The sequence below is a fragment of the Lepidochelys kempii genome, chromosome 2, assembly GCF_965140285.1.
Source record: "Lepidochelys kempii isolate rLepKem1 chromosome 2, rLepKem1.hap1, whole genome shotgun sequence".
NCBI lineage: Eukaryota > Metazoa > Chordata > Testudines > Cheloniidae > Lepidochelys > Lepidochelys kempii.
Genome location: NC_136381.1, coordinates 161,360,275 through 161,378,459, shown reverse-complemented (window position 1 = coordinate 161,378,459; position 18,185 = coordinate 161,360,275). Strand labels below are relative to the sequence as shown.

Here is an 18,185-nt window from a genome sequence, read left to right as displayed (position 1 = left end):
ACATGTCGGTACCAGGACAGATGTGTCTTTTCAGGTCGTCGTCTAACAACAATGAAAACATTAACCCATCAGTCCTTGAAAATTCTGTAATGCTAGCAGTCCATTTTAATAGTAGTTAGAGAGCTACGAAGCAAATTAAGAGATCCTTGCATATTACATTTACACAAAAACAACAAAATGAAAATGACAGCTAAACAAACATCATTTCAGCCTCCCTCCCCACCCCACAGGTACAATGTCTTGTACCTTTTATGACTACTAGAGACACAAACTTCTCAGATCCTGCATTATGCAAGTACATAATTTTACACAGAGGAGTAATCCCATTGACTTGAGTGGAACTACTCACGTGTTTGCAAGAGCAAACCCTTAAGTAATAGTATAAAAATGTCAAATATTCCAGAATACCAAAAAAGTCTGCAGCAAGTGTTACTTTCTTAAACTATATTTCTTCAAGCTCGTAAGGATGCTTGTCCTCATTTAGGGCCAAGTTCATGGCAAGTTTGAACTTTTTAAAAATACAAGGCATTTTTAATTTAATCAAGTGCAAAAAAAGTGTGAAAAATTTCTAACTGGAGAAAACCAACATTTTTCCTCCACATTTCTGAAATTGATAAGACAAACATGGGCAAATTAAACAAAAAACAAAACAGAAAAAACAAACATAATAAACCCCACCATCCATTCCCTGGCTAACAAAATAAGAAATGGCAGCTCAAAGACCAATTTTTAAAAAGTTAAAAGCACCTGCAATTAGGGATTCATAATTCAAGTACCTTCTTCACCATAACTGTACTGTTGCTACTGACACATTTCATTAAAAAAAAAAAAGGGGGGGGGCAACACAACTGCATAGCACAAATTAAGAGCTAGAGAAGTTAGTGTGGTTCCATGTACTCCCGATTTCACACGATTATGAAGTGACGATGAGTAAGTTACCACATGAAAATGCTAATTTAATAACACCTCTAATTCAGTTTTACGTAGCACAGTGCTCTGTTTTTAGAGAGGTATAACAAAATTTATACCCGACGTTACAAATTCAAAAGCATTAGTAGTCTGCTCAGCAAAGGTCTGCTTGTACCACAGGGAAAATTCAGGGGCAAAGAAAAGACTATTTATTTTAAACTTACAAAGCAGCAAAGATAGTGTTAGGTGCTCAACATAATGACACAAGATCAGAAAGAAAATAAGCGCAATTTTGCTCCTACTTTCAAAGGACAGAAATCCACTCAGACAAAAATAAAAGAAACAAAGTTTCGTGCTTAGCCCCTGATCTTGCACTGTGGTCAGCTAGCACAGGTGCAGGATTCCGTGCTAGCCAACCCTGATGCAGGAACAGGGACTTAAGACTCGTTGCCAAACCATAACAATGAACACGCAATGAGAATCTGGATACACTTACCACAGTTGTGCTGCCTTCACAGGATTGCTTGCTTTAAAGAAAAAAAAAGAAGGTTAATCAACATTTACTTTTGAAAGAGAACTTACTGTACCGTAACTGTGGTTCTTTGAGATACTGTAGTCTAAGTGCACCTCATATATGCAGGACAGGAATATTTTTTTTTTGAGTAGCAGCATCTGACAGGGCTGCGCATGTACCTTGTGCTCCCACATGAGGCAATGAAGTTGCAAACCTCTCTCTGTTCCCTTATGATTCAAAGCTAGTATTAACTACAGACTCCAAAAAACGGAGATAGAGGGCAGGTCATGGGATCAGCACTGACCCCACAGTTACTGTAGGGTAAGTAACCGTTCTCTCTTCTTCAGTAGGTAAGTGTGGATCCCACTGTAATTCACTGGCAAGCAGTAGCCTCTTATGATGTTGGAGTGAGGAACATTAGCTGAACCAAACAATGATTGAAGAACTGGTCTTCTGAACTCTGCCAGAGCCCTGGCTGCCATGTCAAGGGCATAATTTTTCAGAAAAGTCAGTGGGTTACTCCATGTTGCAGATCTCAGAGGCAGGAACATTCCTGAAGCAGGCGGTAGATGCAGCCTGTGCCTCCGTGGAGAGTGCCTTGATGGACAAAGTGACCAGGTTGCCAGCCAGCTGATTGCAGGTTGAAATTCACTGTGTAATTCCCTTGGAGAGTCTCTCTGATGAGATAGCATGGCCTTTGGATGTGCCAGAAATGGCCAAAAAGAGGTGTGTAAGGGTAAGGGGGCGGGGGGAGCCAAAATGGATCAACCCTAGCAAGGTAATACAGTATAGCTTTAATTACATCCAAGATATGTAATTTCTTCTCTTCCAGAAGTGAGTGCAGCTTTGGGAAGAAGACTGGTCAGGTAATGGATTAGGATCAGGTGAAAATATGAGACGGAAGAATGTGTATGGTGGTCTGGCCATGAGAGCTTGGAGCTCACAAGCCCTTCAAGCTGAAGCAATAGCCAGCAGAAAGACTGCCTTGATAGTAAAATGTTGCATGGAGCATTCCAGTGCAGCTCACAGGGAAGCTCCATGAGCTTCAGGAGGATGACACGAGATCCCACAAGGCAGACAGGTCTCTAACTAGAGGACAGATATGAAGGAGGCCTTTAATTAGCTTCAACATCATCGGGTGCAAGAAGATCGAGTCTGACTGTTCTGGAGCATGACTCGCTGATTCTGTTGCAAGGTGAACCCTGGCAGTACTGAATGCCAGTCCTGTTTCAGGATCAGCACATACGTCAGGATCTTTCGGTCCAGATTGTTTTGGGCTGCCCAGTGGAGAATTCTCACAGTGGAAAAAAGTCTTCCTGGTGCAGAATTTTCCTGCTGTGGGGAAAAGGGAGCCGTCTCTGTCAGTAAGGCTCAAACAGCCAATATCCAAGACAACAGAAGCAACGACTGGGGGTCTGGGTGTAAGATCTGACATTGGGCAAGCTGGGAGGTGAATGGAAGGTTGCATGGACAACTGCAGCAGTCTGACAGCTGAAACTGCCTCTGCCAGCAAGGAGCTTTCAGGATGACTGTAGCCTTGTCCCTCTTGGTCTTGGACAATATCCTGGAAATCAGGGGACTTAGTGGGGAGACATAGAGAAGTCCTCGAGACCACTGAAGAAGAGAATCTGGGCTCATGCTTCCCTTGGAGCAGAAGTTCAGGCATTTGGTATTACCCCCCGTGACTGCAGAGGGTCCAGAGGAGAGCAACAAAAATGATGAAAGCTTTAGTAAACCTGACCTATGAGGAAAGGTTAACAACACTGAGCATATTTAGCCTTGAGAAAAGACAACTGAAGTGGGACCCAATAACAGTCTTCAAATATGTTAAGGGTTGTTATAAAGATGATGGTGATCAGCTGTTCCCCATGTCACCTGAAGGTTGGCCAAAAAGCAACGGGCTTAATCTGCAGCAAGGGAGATTTAGGTAAGATAGCACGAAAAGCTTCCTAAACTCTATGGGTAGCTAAATACTGGAACAGGCTTCCAAGAGAGGTTGTGGAATCTCCATCATTGGAGGTTTTAAGAACAGGTTGGACAAACACATGTCAATGATGGTCTAAGTTTAGTTGGTCCTGCCTCAGTACAAGGGGCTGGACCTGATGACATCTCAAGGTTCCTCCCAGCCCCACATTGCTATTATTCTATTCAGTCTGATGGCTCTCTGTTCCAGGATGCTCATATGTAAATTTAGTTCATTCTGATACCATGTTCCTGGCATCTGCAGGTGGTTCAGGCAGGCATCCCATCCTGTCCTTGAAGCGCCTATGATAAGTACAACAGTTAGGGAGAGAGCAGAGAATGGGATCGATCCCTTTCCATATATTCATTGGGAGTAGCCAACCAAGAGAGCTCTTGTCAGACTTGGGGAGGAGCTATGGCTTGGACCAGTGTGGCTCCCAGCTAGATGCCAAGGATCTACCCCTTCGCCAGAAGATGAAAGATGAGAGGGCTTCAGGTAGTGATACGGAACACAGGTCTTGCTCTAACACTGAATCCTGTTCTTCCTGATACTCTGTGTCTGGCCAGAGATGCTGAAGGGAGGAGGGACCTCTTCCTTGAGCACAGTTGAGTCTGGCTTCTCGATGCCCAAGATGGTGGACCCCAGTAACCCCAATAGGGCCATAGTAGTAAGAATACCATTGGCTCATTGGTATTATCCAATCCTGTGCCATTCCTGAGGAGGTGGCTGGGGCAGAGCCCTGTTGAGGAATCAGGTGAGCCTCTCCATGGTGTCAGCCACTGAGCTGAGGGAAGAAGGTTCTCTACTTGAAGATGGAGAGAACATATGCCTTGGTGATAGTGAGGAGGAGTAGACATCTTGTAGTGGGCTCTCTGCCCTAGAATTTGTACCAGTATTGGCAGGTGCTTCAGCACTGATGGCTGTTCCAGTTCTCCCCTAGGCTCATCCTCCATGGTCAATGTCGACACTGAGGGGTGCAGTTCAGAGGCAGTGTGTTGTTTCTCCTTATGGGGGAACACACTGACCTTTTCCCCAGAGTCTCTGCCTCTTTATTTGAAGTGACTCCTCTCCGTGTTGGGGGCGACTGTGCCAGTTCCTTTCTCGGTGCTGTCTTCTCTGCACTGGGTTTAGGCGTAGCCTGTCTGCTGGGGGAACCCTGGATGACATTGGCTTGTCCACTAGCATGACCTTGGAGCTCATCTCCTGAGGATACCTTCATGGATTGTTCCAGAAGGTGGAGTTTGAGCTTCATCTCATGTCCTAGGGGAAAATGGCAGGTACACAGAGCACTTGCTTGGTATGTGCAACTCATCTAGACAGAAGAAGCTCCTACTGTGTCCCCGCTGCAAAATGGACAGGGCTGTACAGGGTATATATACGGGGATCAGCACGGGGTGTGTGTGTGCGCACCAAGCTATTGATACTGGGTTCAGATGGATTGATATGATTGCAGCGGTCAAAAAAAAAAAAAAAAAATCCAGGTAATCAAAACAGAGTTCTGAAGAATTTCTGAAGGTTTTTAGAAATGTAGCCAAAGCTAAGAACTAGGTCGGACATTCCACAGGTTTAGTGCCACAAGCAGTTAGAGGGAATGAGAGTGTGTCACGGCCACGCCGCCCTTTATACTGTCACTCAGGTCCATGAGAAGGCACAGGGTGCACGGGCAGACTTTGCTACTCAAAAAAAAAAAAATACTGGTCTCACATGCCCTGAGGTGCATGCGCGCCTACAATGGGATCCACACTGAGACAGACTCAGAGAATGATAAACTACCCCCGTTTTTTAAGATTGTTTTGTAGCTGACATAAGCACAGTGGAAACAAAAGATGAGATCAGTAGCCCCCTAGATGCACACACACAGAGAAGTACCTCTAGATGTGGTTCTCCCCATTCCCATGCAGAAAGGGAAAGGGGAGAAAGTCAAAAGTGTTGCCTCCCCCACCCCCCCACATTCCAAAATCACAAACCATTTACACAAAAATAATTGTCCGATGTAGCTCCAGGTTTGCACCTGCAGCTGAGCTTGCAGGTGCCCGGGGAACGTATAACTCTGGCTGAGGATGGGGGAGAAGAAAAGACACAGGAAGGATGGGAGAAGATGCAGGAGACACAAAGGATAATACAACAAAACTGACTCAGGGAAAAAGTTGCTACCTTTGATTTTTCAGCTGGTGACTCATTCGGTTATGCTCGTCAAACTGAGCTACAATTTTGTTTGGTTGTAATATGGTCACCTATACACCAACAGAAATTCTGAAATATGCATGTGTGCTCATTAGTTTAATGAATATGTATAATTCAAGTGGGTTAAATAAAAGCCCCACCTTTAAACGTTGAATGCCTTCGCGATGGATACCGTTTGCTGGGTTTTCTTTCAAATGTACTAGTTCTGCGTAACCTGGACCCATGTGTTGCTTGATACTCTGTTCGACCACTAAAAAAAAAATTTTTTTTTAGTTAGATAGAGTGACTTAACTCCACCCTTACTTCGTGCTTATCAAACACACTTAGAGAAACCAAGCTGCTTTGCAAAGAGTAATAAATAAATAATCTCAGAACGAACTGGACAAATCTTGTATTTTTTTGCTGTGTCTTCTTGCACCCTCAAATAAATACAAATGCCCAGTTATTTCATTAAATACCTGAATCTGAAGCGTGAACCCAGCCTTATGAAGTCAGATCTGCTAGATTTACTGTTTGCTGGTATTCGCAGTCTGAAGAATGCATGGTGTTCCACTGCACATTTCCACAAATGTTTGCAAGTTTTTGCATTGTCTAACCGGAAAACAAATGTGTGCTCTTGTTCTCTGCCCTAAATGCAGAAACAAAAACTTTGGAAGTTGGCAAGCACAATATTCGTTAATGGCTAACACAAAAGAGAAATGGCCTGACCCAACAAGGCGCTGAGCCCCTTCCGCTTCTGTTGGCCAACAAAAGTTGAACGTACTCAGCCCTTCAATGGATCAGGTTCCGAGTAAGGGGGGAAAAATTACCTGTTCATCATCTTCTACAACCACAAGTGTTAATTTGCTCTTTTTGAAGTCCATTTTAGTGATTTTAGGCCTACACATACAGAAAATAAACAGGCATTTTATAAGTTTAGGATATTTAGTTAAAGAAAAAACAAACAAAATGTATATAAGAGGGTTTACAATAATGAGACATCTGACCTCATAACATATTTAAAATATAAATATATGTTTAACAAATCACTTTAGATTTCATTGAAACATAAATTGACCTAGTCAGAAGCACGTATCATAATCTATTTTGATATTGCAGAATCAACCTCCCTTCTTAACTCAACCACGCTATACATTCAAACCAAGCCAAAACTCATTATTTAAAAGGGGAAGGATTTCAGCAGTTAACAAATAGGGATATAAAGCAAAAAATGAATTACCAAAAAAATAAGCCTATTTTGTTTGCTCCTTCAAAGATCAATATGCCTGTTGGCGTAAGTCCAAGCGCATAGTCACATCCATCTCTTCCCTACAATCAAGCACATGATGGAATAATCAATATGCAGTTACTAGCACAAATCTTAATATTAATATGGTAGTAACTCAAAACTTTTGTTATAAGACATAATACCAAAGTCTGTTTGCATGTTTTAATAGTAGAGAATTATGACCTATTTATAAAGAGATGCACATTCTTCTATTTACAATCTCTTCCACTCCCCACAGAAATAAAATGACAATATAGGTCTTACCTTAACAACATGCATATCTACACCATACATTTCCAACCATTTAGCTTTGTTCAAGTAGCACAATTCAGCCTGTGCTGGGGTTTTTCCCCTGTAAAAATAAAATGGAAAATGTACTTTAGTTTGCAATAGAATACTTGCTTACATACAGTATAACTCCCCTTTTCATCCATTACCCAGGCTCCCCTGCCCAGGACCCTGACTCTGCAAAGCACTTACATACATGCTTAACTTTATGCATGTGCTTAGTCCATCCCTGTTCAGCAAAGTATTTAAACACAAGCTTAATTGCTTTGCTATGTAAGCAGGGTCCTACTTAGAGGCTTAAATGCTTTCCTGAAAGAATACACACAGACTCCATGCCGCTGAATTCATACACAGCAGAACTTTTTCATTTTAGCCATCCTGCATTCTTACCACCGAATGCAAATCTCCTTTTACCCAGTCACGTAGACTTGATAAAGTGATTGGTTTACATTTAAATGCTGCCAGTTACATGCAAATGCAATCTTAATTTCTACAAAGAAAGCGCATAACTGGCTGGCTATACAGCACGCCAATATAAAAACTATTTCTCCTAAATGTTGTGCCACCGCAGCGCCGTCACTGATGATGCCCCACACCTCCAAGTAGCGAAGTGTTTTTCAAAACGATTTCAAAACTCAGTCTCTTTCAAAGCGGTTAAGGAACTGGGAATCCTAAATATTTTTAGGGGCCCTGAAAATCTCTTGCAAGTAGCGGCCGTTGGTCCACGCCTGCACCCTGGACTTCCCAGGTATAAGGGTTGGTGCAGGCTGCCTGCCTTTCCAGCTCCTTGTCTACCACGGATCCAGTCATGAGCCGAAGCAGAGGGGAAGAACTTGTAGGTACAGGTAAGTAACCTCCATTTCTTCTTCAGGGCCAGTCCCTAGGTGTACTTCATGTGTGAGTGATTGGCAAGCAGTCCTCAATAGGAGGCGGCAGTTGCAAGGATGCAGGAGGTATCGATGTCCGTAACAGTGCAATTCCAAAGTCTGTGTCAGCAGAAGAAGCTTGAACCAGAGTGTAATGCTTTGTGAAAGTGTGTATGGAAGTCCAGGTTGCAGCTTTACAAATGTCCAACCCAGGCATTTTTCAAAGTGACGCTACAGAGACTTCCTGTCCTCTAGTGGAATGGACTCTCACCCCATCTGGGTGACCTTAACAGCATCACAGTGCAAGAGGCCTATTGGTATCTGATAGTGAGGTTCTGCTGACCTGACCAGTTCAGTGTACTGCAACTCATTAATGTCAAACTGTATCAGCTACGTGTCATGTAAGGTATAACTGGAAAATTAATAACAGAGATAATTAATATTCTTGCATGGTGTATATAAGGTAAACACCCAAGAGACAATATGAAGGAAATGTGGAATTACAGTGTGTTTACCAGGCAGGTCTGGGGAGTGGGTAAGAAAGTTTCTCCCAGACTAAGGATAAGTTGATGCCTCCAGCAGGTGTAATAAAACTTGATTAGCAATCACTGGCAAGTGGCCATTCATTTGCATTGCAAAGAGCAGGAACAGATCAATTTGCATTTTTGAAAAAAAAATTGGAGAGAAACCAATATAGGACTTCCTTCACCAGACTCAATGTCTCCTTTCTCACAGCTTGAATACTTTATTTTATTTTGAGGGGCAACCATCAGAAGAATCCATTTTAAAGGTTAACTGGATGATAAAAGAGAGGGTCAAAGAACATCGAGTGACCTTTCACTTAAGGTGACAAAGGAACCGAGCACTTTGAACTTTGCGGAAGATAATGACCAGAGGGGTAGGGCAGCCATCTAGTTGGTAGGGAGCATGGTAAGAATCTTATCTTGACACAAGATGGTAGTTTTGTTAGGTCTTAGCCTCTAAAAAGTGTTTTTCACTTTTATTTCCTTGTAACCATTTCTAACTCTATCCTTTATACCTGAACTCACTTGAGATCCTATCTCCTTTGGCTAGCAAACTTGTTTTACTTTTTAATCTAAACAAACTCAGTGTTGTGTTTGAATTGAGGTGATTGTTAACTCCACTTAAAGTGATAAACTATGAAGTTTGTCTCTTTAAAGGAGCAAATAAACCTCATTATTCCTCTGAATGGTCCAGGAAAGGGCTGGATATTGCAGAACACATGATTTTTGGAAAATCTGGGACAGGGGATGTTGGGGTTAATCTTGCCTGGTGTAACCAAAAAGCTGGTGGACACCTGTAGTGTAGCAAACAGGCTGCTGGAATCAGAGTTGCTGGTCCAAGGTTGCTTATTATACAGACACTCAATGCATACTTCTATGCTGGCTGGGAGCATCCAGATAAGAGAATTACAGCAGCAGAGCAATTTAAAGCACCTATGGTTACAGAGCAGATGGTAACGCAACCCTTCAGTGGACTGGATTAGACCCCAGAATGTGACGATGTGCCAACTGATAGAAAAGGAGGATACAACCAGAAATCCACAGAGTATCTGAGCTGATATCACTTCTTCCTGTGTCCACTCTGCTAAGCAACAAATAGTCTGGGTGATTTCCCAAATGGTTTCTTTTTTTGCTGGTAGAATGCCAATTCTTGTCAGACATCAAGAAAATGGCATCTCCTTCCTCACTAGAGGCATTCAGGAAAAATACCAGTAAATGAATTGATTGGTTTATGTGGAACTCAGAAATTAGCTTTGGGATGAACTTTAGGTGGAGGTGAAGGGATACCTTTTCTTGATGAAGTATAGTGTATGGTGGGTTGGGCCATGAGGCCCTCAACTCACCCACTGGCCAATGTAATGGCAACCAGGAAGGCGACCTTGACAGACAGGTGGGACATTGAGGACATGGCAAGTGGTTGAAAAGGTGGCAACTCCCACTCATAATTGGGGATGAAATGCCTCCTGAGACTGCCCACCAGTGAGTTCTGAGTGCCCGGGAGGTGCATCACAGAAATTGTGATGTGATTCCAGATGCACCATAAGTTGACTGCCCCTATGCCAGCGGTTCTAAAACAGGGGGTCGGGACCCCTCAGGGGGTCACAAGGTTATCACATGAGGGGTTGCAAACTGTCAGCCTCTACCCCAAACCCCGCTTTGCCTCCTGCATTTATAATGGTGTTAAATATATTTTAGAGTGTTTTTAATTTATAAGGGGGGGGTTGCACTCAGAGACTTGCTATGTGAAAGGGGTCACCAGTACAAAAGTTTGAGAACCACTGCTCTCTGTGCACTGCAAAGGATTTTACCCCTCGTTTGCGGTTATAGAAAACAGTTGTCTTGTTGTTTGACATTATCCAAATGTTATCAGGATCATATGAGTGGGAGGAATGCACTGCATGCCTGTCTGACTGCACTTGGTTCCAAAAGATTGATACGCATCCCAGCCTTCCACAGTGTCCATGCATCTTGTGATGTGTGACTGCCCATGTGGGCTCACCAGCCTATGAGGGATGCCTCCGTGATTATCATCATGCTGGCTGTGTACGTGTGCAGAGGGCAGGGTAGGGGGTAGGAAAGGGACTCCAATGCACACAATTTGGGGGTTCTGAGTGAAGCCCTGACATTGACTGGCACTGTCATGATGGTGTTCATGCTGTGTGGGGCACATATACCAACCAGAGCCAGGCTTGCAGACAACAGAGTTGCAGCCTAGCAAATGGCCTTACATATGAGCAGGAGGCCATGTGACCGAGCAAAGACAGACCGATCTGGACTTTTGTTCTGGGTTGGGAATGACTTGGTTTATCAGACTGCTCATGACTAAGAATCTGTTTGCAGGGAGGGATCTTCCTTGCAGTCAAGTCCAGGGTCATGCTTATAATGTCGATGAGCTGTGTGGGAATCAAAGTACACTTTTCCATGTTTATGCAGATTCCTAAGGATGCCAGCAGGCAGAGCAAGGACAAAGTTGCCAACTGAACTTCCAGATGGGATCTGCCGGTTAGAAGCCAGTCGTTTCAAACCAGGAAAATGTGGTAGCCACTCATCTGTGCTACCACCACTGAGAAGACCTTGGGTGCTGTTGTCAGACACAATGGGAGTCCTCTGAACTGGGAGTGTTCCTGTCCTAAAAGAAACCTGAGGAACCTTCTGTGGGACAGGTGAATGTCCACAGGAAAATAAACATCTTTCTTGTCGAGAGCTGCTCATCATACGCCTTTTTTTCCAGGCAGGGAATTACTGAGGCCAACATAACCATGCAGAATTTTAATTTGTGAATATAAACTCTGACTTAGGTCGAGAATGGGCCTCCATCCTCCCTTTTCCTTGGGAACTATGAAATTGTGGGAGTACAACCCTTTCCCTGGATGCTGAGGTGGAACTTGCTCTATAGGTCCTCATTTGAGGAGGATCTTCTCATGAGAGCAGTCCCTGTATAGGGGCCAGAAAGAGGGCTTCTTGAGAAGGGGGAGAAAGAAATTTGATGGTCGCTAAAGTGGATGATATCTAGTAACCACTTGTCTGCTACAGCCCTCCAGCTGTGGGCAATGTATGCTAGGCAGCCACCAAAAGGGGAATTTGGGAACAGACAAGGATGGTATCATTGTTACGTTGCAACTCCCCAGAGTCCTGTCAAAAGTAGCCTTTAGCTGGTGGAAAACGCTGAGTAGCTGTCATCGAGGGATGGGGCTGCATACCCTGGCCTCTAAATTCTTGGATGCTTGCACGGCTGTTCATGTGGTCATTGGTGTTAGAAAGGCTGGGGAAAAGGTCTCAGCTTACATACCTGTTTATGATGCTTCCTTGGTGATGCTGGCAGAAATCCAAGTGCCAGCTCATGCCAAAGTTCCCATGTGTGAGTTGAACACTGATAAATACATAGCTGGAATCAGTCTGGCTCAACTGTGCATTAGCATTTAAAATAGGTATTAGAATTACAAGAATGTGTTTAGTGTTTAGACTTTACTGAATGCTTGTAAGTTGCTGCATGCATTAATCTCACTTATAACATCTGTATCCCATACTGGGAGGAAATATTTGAGCAGTTGTATTGTGAACCTCTGTGACTGTTAATCACCAGACAGGAGAGAGACATTAATTAGTGTGAAGGGCTGATCTTAAACAGAAGGTGTTATGTCCTTCCCAAGAGGCAAGCTCCATTGACACCAGACAGACTATTGTTTGTTGTTCTGCTCTCTCCCCCATAAAGATGAGTCATGCATGTGGAATCCTCCTCATCAGCTGAGTTTGCAGCTCAAGGCACAGGGTATGAAGGGATAAAACCCAGCAACATAGGTACCTCTATGCTGCTTGGACTCTGGGAGGCAAAGTTTTTTTAGGCATAAGCAAGAGACGGCCAGCTGCTTAGCCTGGGTTAGCCCTAAAGGACAGAGCTTGTTGATTTATTACCTTTTTAAATTTAAGAATACAACACACACACACACACCTGCTTTAACCTTGTAAATAACTCTGTCCCCCCCCCCCACTAAAATAAATCTTTAGATAGTTTATTATAAGATTGGCTACAAGTGCTGTCTTTGGGGTGAGATCTAAGGTGCAATTCACCTGGGGTAAGTGACCGGTCCTTTGGAACTGGAAGTAACTTGGGTATTGCTGTGACTCCTTGTGTAAAGGGCCATCTATCACAAAGGTACACTTATCTGGGGGGCGAAATAGATTGGACTACCCCAGGGGACTGTCTGGGACTCCATATTAAGGCTGTTGTAGTGCTTGAGGAGTTTGCACTTGATAATTGGTTGGTGAAATCTAAGTATACGACACACAACCCATTTGAGGTTTTTGCCCTGCCTCCTAACAGTCTGCCCTGAGGTTGATACTCATGCTCTTCAGTCATTGCAAGCAGCATTACATCCTCTTTGGGGCTGAGGTATAAATGACCAGGGAGTCACATCCACCGCAGCTTGAAGGGAGGTTTTAGCCACGAGTCTACCTTCTTCAGTAAGGGTTTGGAATTGAGCCTTGTCCTCCTGGGGGAGTTTTAACTTGGAATTCCAGGAACTTTGTGTAGTTCATAAAAAAATATTTTGCTAACAGGACCTGGTAGTTAGAGATTCTGAATTGGAGGCTGATGGATATAAATACCTTCCTCCCCAGAAGGCTCAGGTGTTTAGCTCCCTTGTCCGCAGCAGTGGTTTTAGGGCGTTGCTATCTGGATCCTTCCATGGCTGCTTGTACTGCTAGGGAGTTGGGGGCTCAGTGGGAAAACAATAATTCTGCCCCTTTCCTGGGCACAAAGTAACACTTCTCAGCCCTTTTAGCCATAGAGATACAGGTTGCTGGTGTATGCCATACCATTCTTGCTGGTTCCATACTGGCCTCATTCACTGGGAGGGCTACCTGATTGGGTCTGGGGGGCTGCTGAATATCCAAAAGTTTGTGCTGCATATCTTGAACGTCTTCTAATGGGATCTGAAGTTCTGCTGCCGCCCTCTGCAATAGTTGTTGATATTGCCTATGGTCATCAGGCAGGAAGGGTGAATATGGGGCAATTGCCTCATCAGGTGAGGAAGAGGATATGCTTGTTGGTACCACCTGATCTGGCTCATCATCTTCCTCCTGCACATATTCCTGAGAAGCAAGATGCTGTTATCAAGGAGGAGAGGGACATTGTGCTGCTCTTGTCAAGTGCATGGATCTGCGTGTCATGCATAAGGATCCCCCCCACACCAACAGGGCCACTATGAGGAGTCAAAGGCTGGTTGGGAGAGGGTGGTGGTGGTGGTAAGGCATTATATACAAGAAATCTCTTGGAGGGTAATCCTACCTGAGCCCAGGACAGGTCCAAGAAATTCTTGAAGTCCTGTCTATGCTAACCTCCCGAGGTAGGTGATGGTTCATCCTGGACATAGGATTCAGCAGATGAGAAAGCCAGCTCAATTAGCAGTACTGTCAATGACAGGGAGGAAGCTATGGCTCCTGGATAGACTAGGGGAGTAACTTCTCCTTGAGGTGGTTCCTTTTCTGGGATCAAAACGTAACTCAGAAGGATTGGGTCCAAGAGTAGAGGAGATTGTGGGCCCACAAAAATGAAGATATCCTCCAGGGTAGTGTATGTCTCAGTCTGTCCTGATGTTCTAGATGTTCCAGTTGTTGGTTTTTGCCAGATCTGCTGCCACAAGAGAGTGGTTGGTGGATCCCTATGGGGCTGGGCTGGTTCTGTCAGAGAAAGAGTCCCATCTAGAGCTCTTGGTTGGTACAGATGGTACTGGTCCTTTGGCTTGCTAGACGCCACAGTCAGCTTCAGTGTCAGTTATTCCGTTTCCATTACCTCTAATTCTCTCTTACTCCACTGGATTGCTGCCATGTAACTGGTTACAGTGGCAAATAGCACAGTACTACTGCAACAATCCAGACTCTTAACTGCTCCGAAGTTTTAGAAAAACTGCAGTGGCTAATACAATCTTCACAATTTCCAAAAGTCAAGTTCCCTTTGACCAAAGGAGGCTCAATATTTTGGGTTTAACATGAAGATTTCATCCTCATCCAAACACCCCCCCCCCAAAAAAAACAAAAAAAAACCAGTGTGGGAGGGTTGGATTTAGGCTTCTGGTTTGATACCAAATACCTGAAATCTTTGAAAGATTGAGTGTGTGGACAAAAATAGATCTCTGAAGGTGCTACCTTAAGTACAAATTAAGTGAAGGAGTCTTGCTTGCTTAAGTGAAGGAGTCTTGGAAGGCATGAAAATTCTCACTTGTGGAAAATGAACTCCTTGAACACAGGTCAAGGAGAAAAAATGGAGCCAAAGTGCTGAAACTTACAATTAACTTAACCACACAACCCTGTCTGATGTTAATGCCTGCCACTTTTTTTAAAGGGGTTCTAGATGTTTCTAGAAAACCCCTAAAACAACACACATTGAGACTGTTTGATCCCAAAACGGGGGTCTATGCAGCAATATTTGATTTTGGAGAAGAAACTCTTGTGTAACTTTATTATAACTGACACCACCACACAGGTACCATACCTGCACTCTTTCCATTTCTGAAAGATATCAAATTCCATAGCTTCAGTCTGGTTTGGTGTAAATCTGAATTCAGACACTAGTTCTGGTGTGTGTTCTGGGTGCTCACACTCTCCAAGTTCAGCTGGAATCATTCAGAAAGCCAGAAAAAAAGTCACTCTGTCATCACAACATTAAAAACAACTTGCTTCTACAAAGATATTTCCATATCCCCATTTAGCACACCTACTGAAGAAGCTTTAGAATATACATTTGTCGTTGTCATCTGTATGAGTACTTAAGTTCTGCCATCTCAAATTACAAATCAGACTAGAAACTCTGTAGGAAAGTTTAGGACACAGATTCAGAATTCTAAACACATGAAATGCTGCTACTTCTTGCATTTAAGGGATTTCCAGAGGACTATAATTTCAGATCAAATGCACTACTTTTACATACAAGGTTATTCTGCATTTTCCTTTAATTGAAACATATTTTTTTCATCACTAAGTAGTGTTTCCCATGATCGCATATTTCTTCCCATATTGTATATATGGAAATGTAAAGATACAGTAGCTAGTGTCAAGAAATTGATTATAGCATTTTCTAAAACCCCAACACTATCATAATATTCATGTCTGTAGTATATATTTGGGAAGAGATTTTTTTTGAAGGCATAGATTGAGGCTGGTATTGATCCTGCAAGGTGCTGAGAACCCTTACATTGAACTAAGAACCCTCCTGAATTGAGCCCCTACCTCCTATACACTGGTGAGAAATTTCCCATGTGGTTCCACAAATGTCTGACCTATACAAATAATTTGCAATTTAACTGCTTCAGTACTGTTTAACAAATATGCAGCAAACATGCATCCCCAATGCTACCACATACAAATGACACATGCCTATATATGTACTAATGTTGGTGCTTTAATGGGTATTTTTAGTAAAAGTGATGGGCAGTAAACAAAAATTCATGGCCTGTGACCTGTCCATGATTTTTACTATATGCCCCTAACTAAAATTTGGGCTGGAGGACCACGGGTGCTCTGGGGCGGGAGGGAAGGGGTGGTCTGGGGGCACCGTGGGTGCTGAGTGGGATCGCATGGAACCCCTGCTGTTGTGGGGGAGGAGGTGGGTGGTGGTGCGAAGCCTGGGACCCCTGCTGGTGCCGGAGGGTATGTGCGCATTCGGGCTGTGCCGTGCAGCCTGGGACCCATGCTGGAAGGGGGGGGGGGCGGCCGTGCGGGATCCCCGCTGGTGCTTGGGGGGGGGGGGGGGGCTGTGACCCAGGACCCCTGCTGGTTGAGCGGGAACCACAGCCAATGGGAGCTATGGGGGCAGCGCCTGTGGCCGCGAGCACCATACACAGCCCTCTGGCCCCTCAGCCTAGAAGCTGCAGGGATATGCTGGTGGAAGCTGGCGAGCCCCCCTCCCCCCAGATAAGCACTGCCCTGCACCCCAACCCCCTGCCCCAGCCCTGAGCCCTCTCCAACACACCCAAACTTCTGCTGCTGGCCCAGGGGCTGCCCAGCTCAGGTAGCCCCTGAATCAGCAAGGGCTGCTGCAGAAGTCACGGAAAGTCACAGAATCCGTGACTTCCGTGACAGACACGCAGCCTTATTTATAATGCATCTGTGTTCCTGCTGCTATGAACAACAAAGGAATTAAGAAAGTCAGTTCTGTTGAAGAAAATCTACTATCGCTTCATGTGAACATTACACATAAAAGTTGCAGAAATACAGAATAGAAAGACTATTTACATGGAAAAATAGTCTTTTTGAAGATAAAAAATGATAATGATTTATTTTAACTGATCAAGGACACCCACATTAATTGTTAGCTGACAATTACATTTATGACCAAATAGATTAAATTTATGACCAAATTTTAGGGTTCCTAAAATATTAAATATCATGAGATCCATTGACCTTCATCTAAAATGAAGCTATCATTATCACGTGTACATTTTTTGTTCAACAGTATTTTCCAATGTGAATTACAACAGTAAAACATATACACAAGTTTTCAGAGACATTTGACAACTCTTGCTGCTGCTTTGTGTCTGAGAGAAGTCAGAAGCCTCTGACATAGATGCTGATCAGGATAAATCAGCAGAGCCAGATATGTACATTCAACTTCCCTGGCCGGTTCAACAGAAAGCAAATTTGTTGACATTTGAGGCATAATCCTAGGCCCATATCTTTTCACTGGGAGGTTCAGGGGTGAGGATGGCTTACTTTGGAGCTTGTTCTTTTTTATATACATACTGTAATCTAAAAATTACGTATGTGCATTCTAACATGTGGAAATAGGCAAATTATTAAAAAAAAAATGCACCAACTGGTGGATGCATTTTAAAATGAGGTAGCTACCCAGATGTCTTTAAAAAGTGTACAATTATTTCACCTGTAGAGACACCACAGTCTCTTTAATGTAGAACGAAAAATAAATTTGTAATAGGATTTTATAATGTGAGAATGCAAACACCGACAATTTTGAGGTATTTAAAATATATTAGAAAGAATTCACTTGTTGGTTTCAATTAATAGTCAGAAATGCAGCTGGTTAAGTGAATTGTGTTAGAGTGACCTTAAATATAGTTTAACATATTGTACCAATTATTTTAGATGAAATAAAACCAAACTTTAAATACTATATAAGAAGAGGAAGTTGCAATACAGGAGAATTCTAAAGCAGCTACAAAAGCATGAATAGATGCTTCTCTCCAGATTTTTCTTTACAAAAGTACAATTTACATCCCAAAGATGACAGAAAATGCCAGCTTTTAAGGCAGTTAGTTGAAACAATGTAATAATTAACCTAATAGAACAATATTATTCAAAAACCAGCCATAACGGTGAAGTAAAAACAGAGTCTTGATTAACAGAAAGAAACTGGCTCTCATTTAAAATGATTAACACACCAATTCCTAGTAACCTGCACTTTTATCATCCTGCTCACCCTTAAAAAAGCCGAAATAAAACATACATTTAAATTTAGGGTGAAGTTTAAACTACTGAGGAGGGAATAATCATTTTACAGTTCTTTAAATGCCTCTGCTTATTTACAAGTCTCCAATATCAATGTAAAAGAAAGAAATATACAAGAAATGATCCAAAAATTGCAATTCTAATATCTGCAGAGAGCCAGAATTCAATATTACAGTGCTAATATATGACATTATTTTAGAGAAAACTACTA

The 18,185-nt window shown here is 43.1% G+C and overlaps 1 protein-coding gene across 7 annotated transcripts in view; it reads right to left on the bottom strand.

The window, feature by feature from the left end:
• EPB41L4B (erythrocyte membrane protein band 4.1 like 4B) overlaps positions 1-18,185 on the bottom strand; it is a 246,907-nt gene that overhangs the window by 116,106 nt on the left and 112,616 nt on the right. For all 7 annotated transcript variants that reach the window (XM_073332657.2, XM_073332653.2, XM_073332656.2 and 4 more), the window contains 7 exons: positions 15,006-15,126; positions 7,102-7,189; positions 6,790-6,878; positions 6,380-6,449; positions 6,029-6,198; positions 5,711-5,820; positions 1,406-1,436 (listed from right to left, as the gene is read on the bottom strand). In XM_073332657.2, coding sequence (XP_073188758.1) covers positions 1,406-1,436; positions 5,711-5,820; positions 6,029-6,198; positions 6,380-6,449; positions 6,790-6,878; positions 7,102-7,189; positions 15,006-15,126 — 679 coding nt within the window. The remainder of the gene's footprint in view (positions 1-1,405; positions 1,437-5,710; positions 5,821-6,028; positions 6,199-6,379; positions 6,450-6,789; positions 6,879-7,101; positions 7,190-15,005; positions 15,127-18,185) is intronic.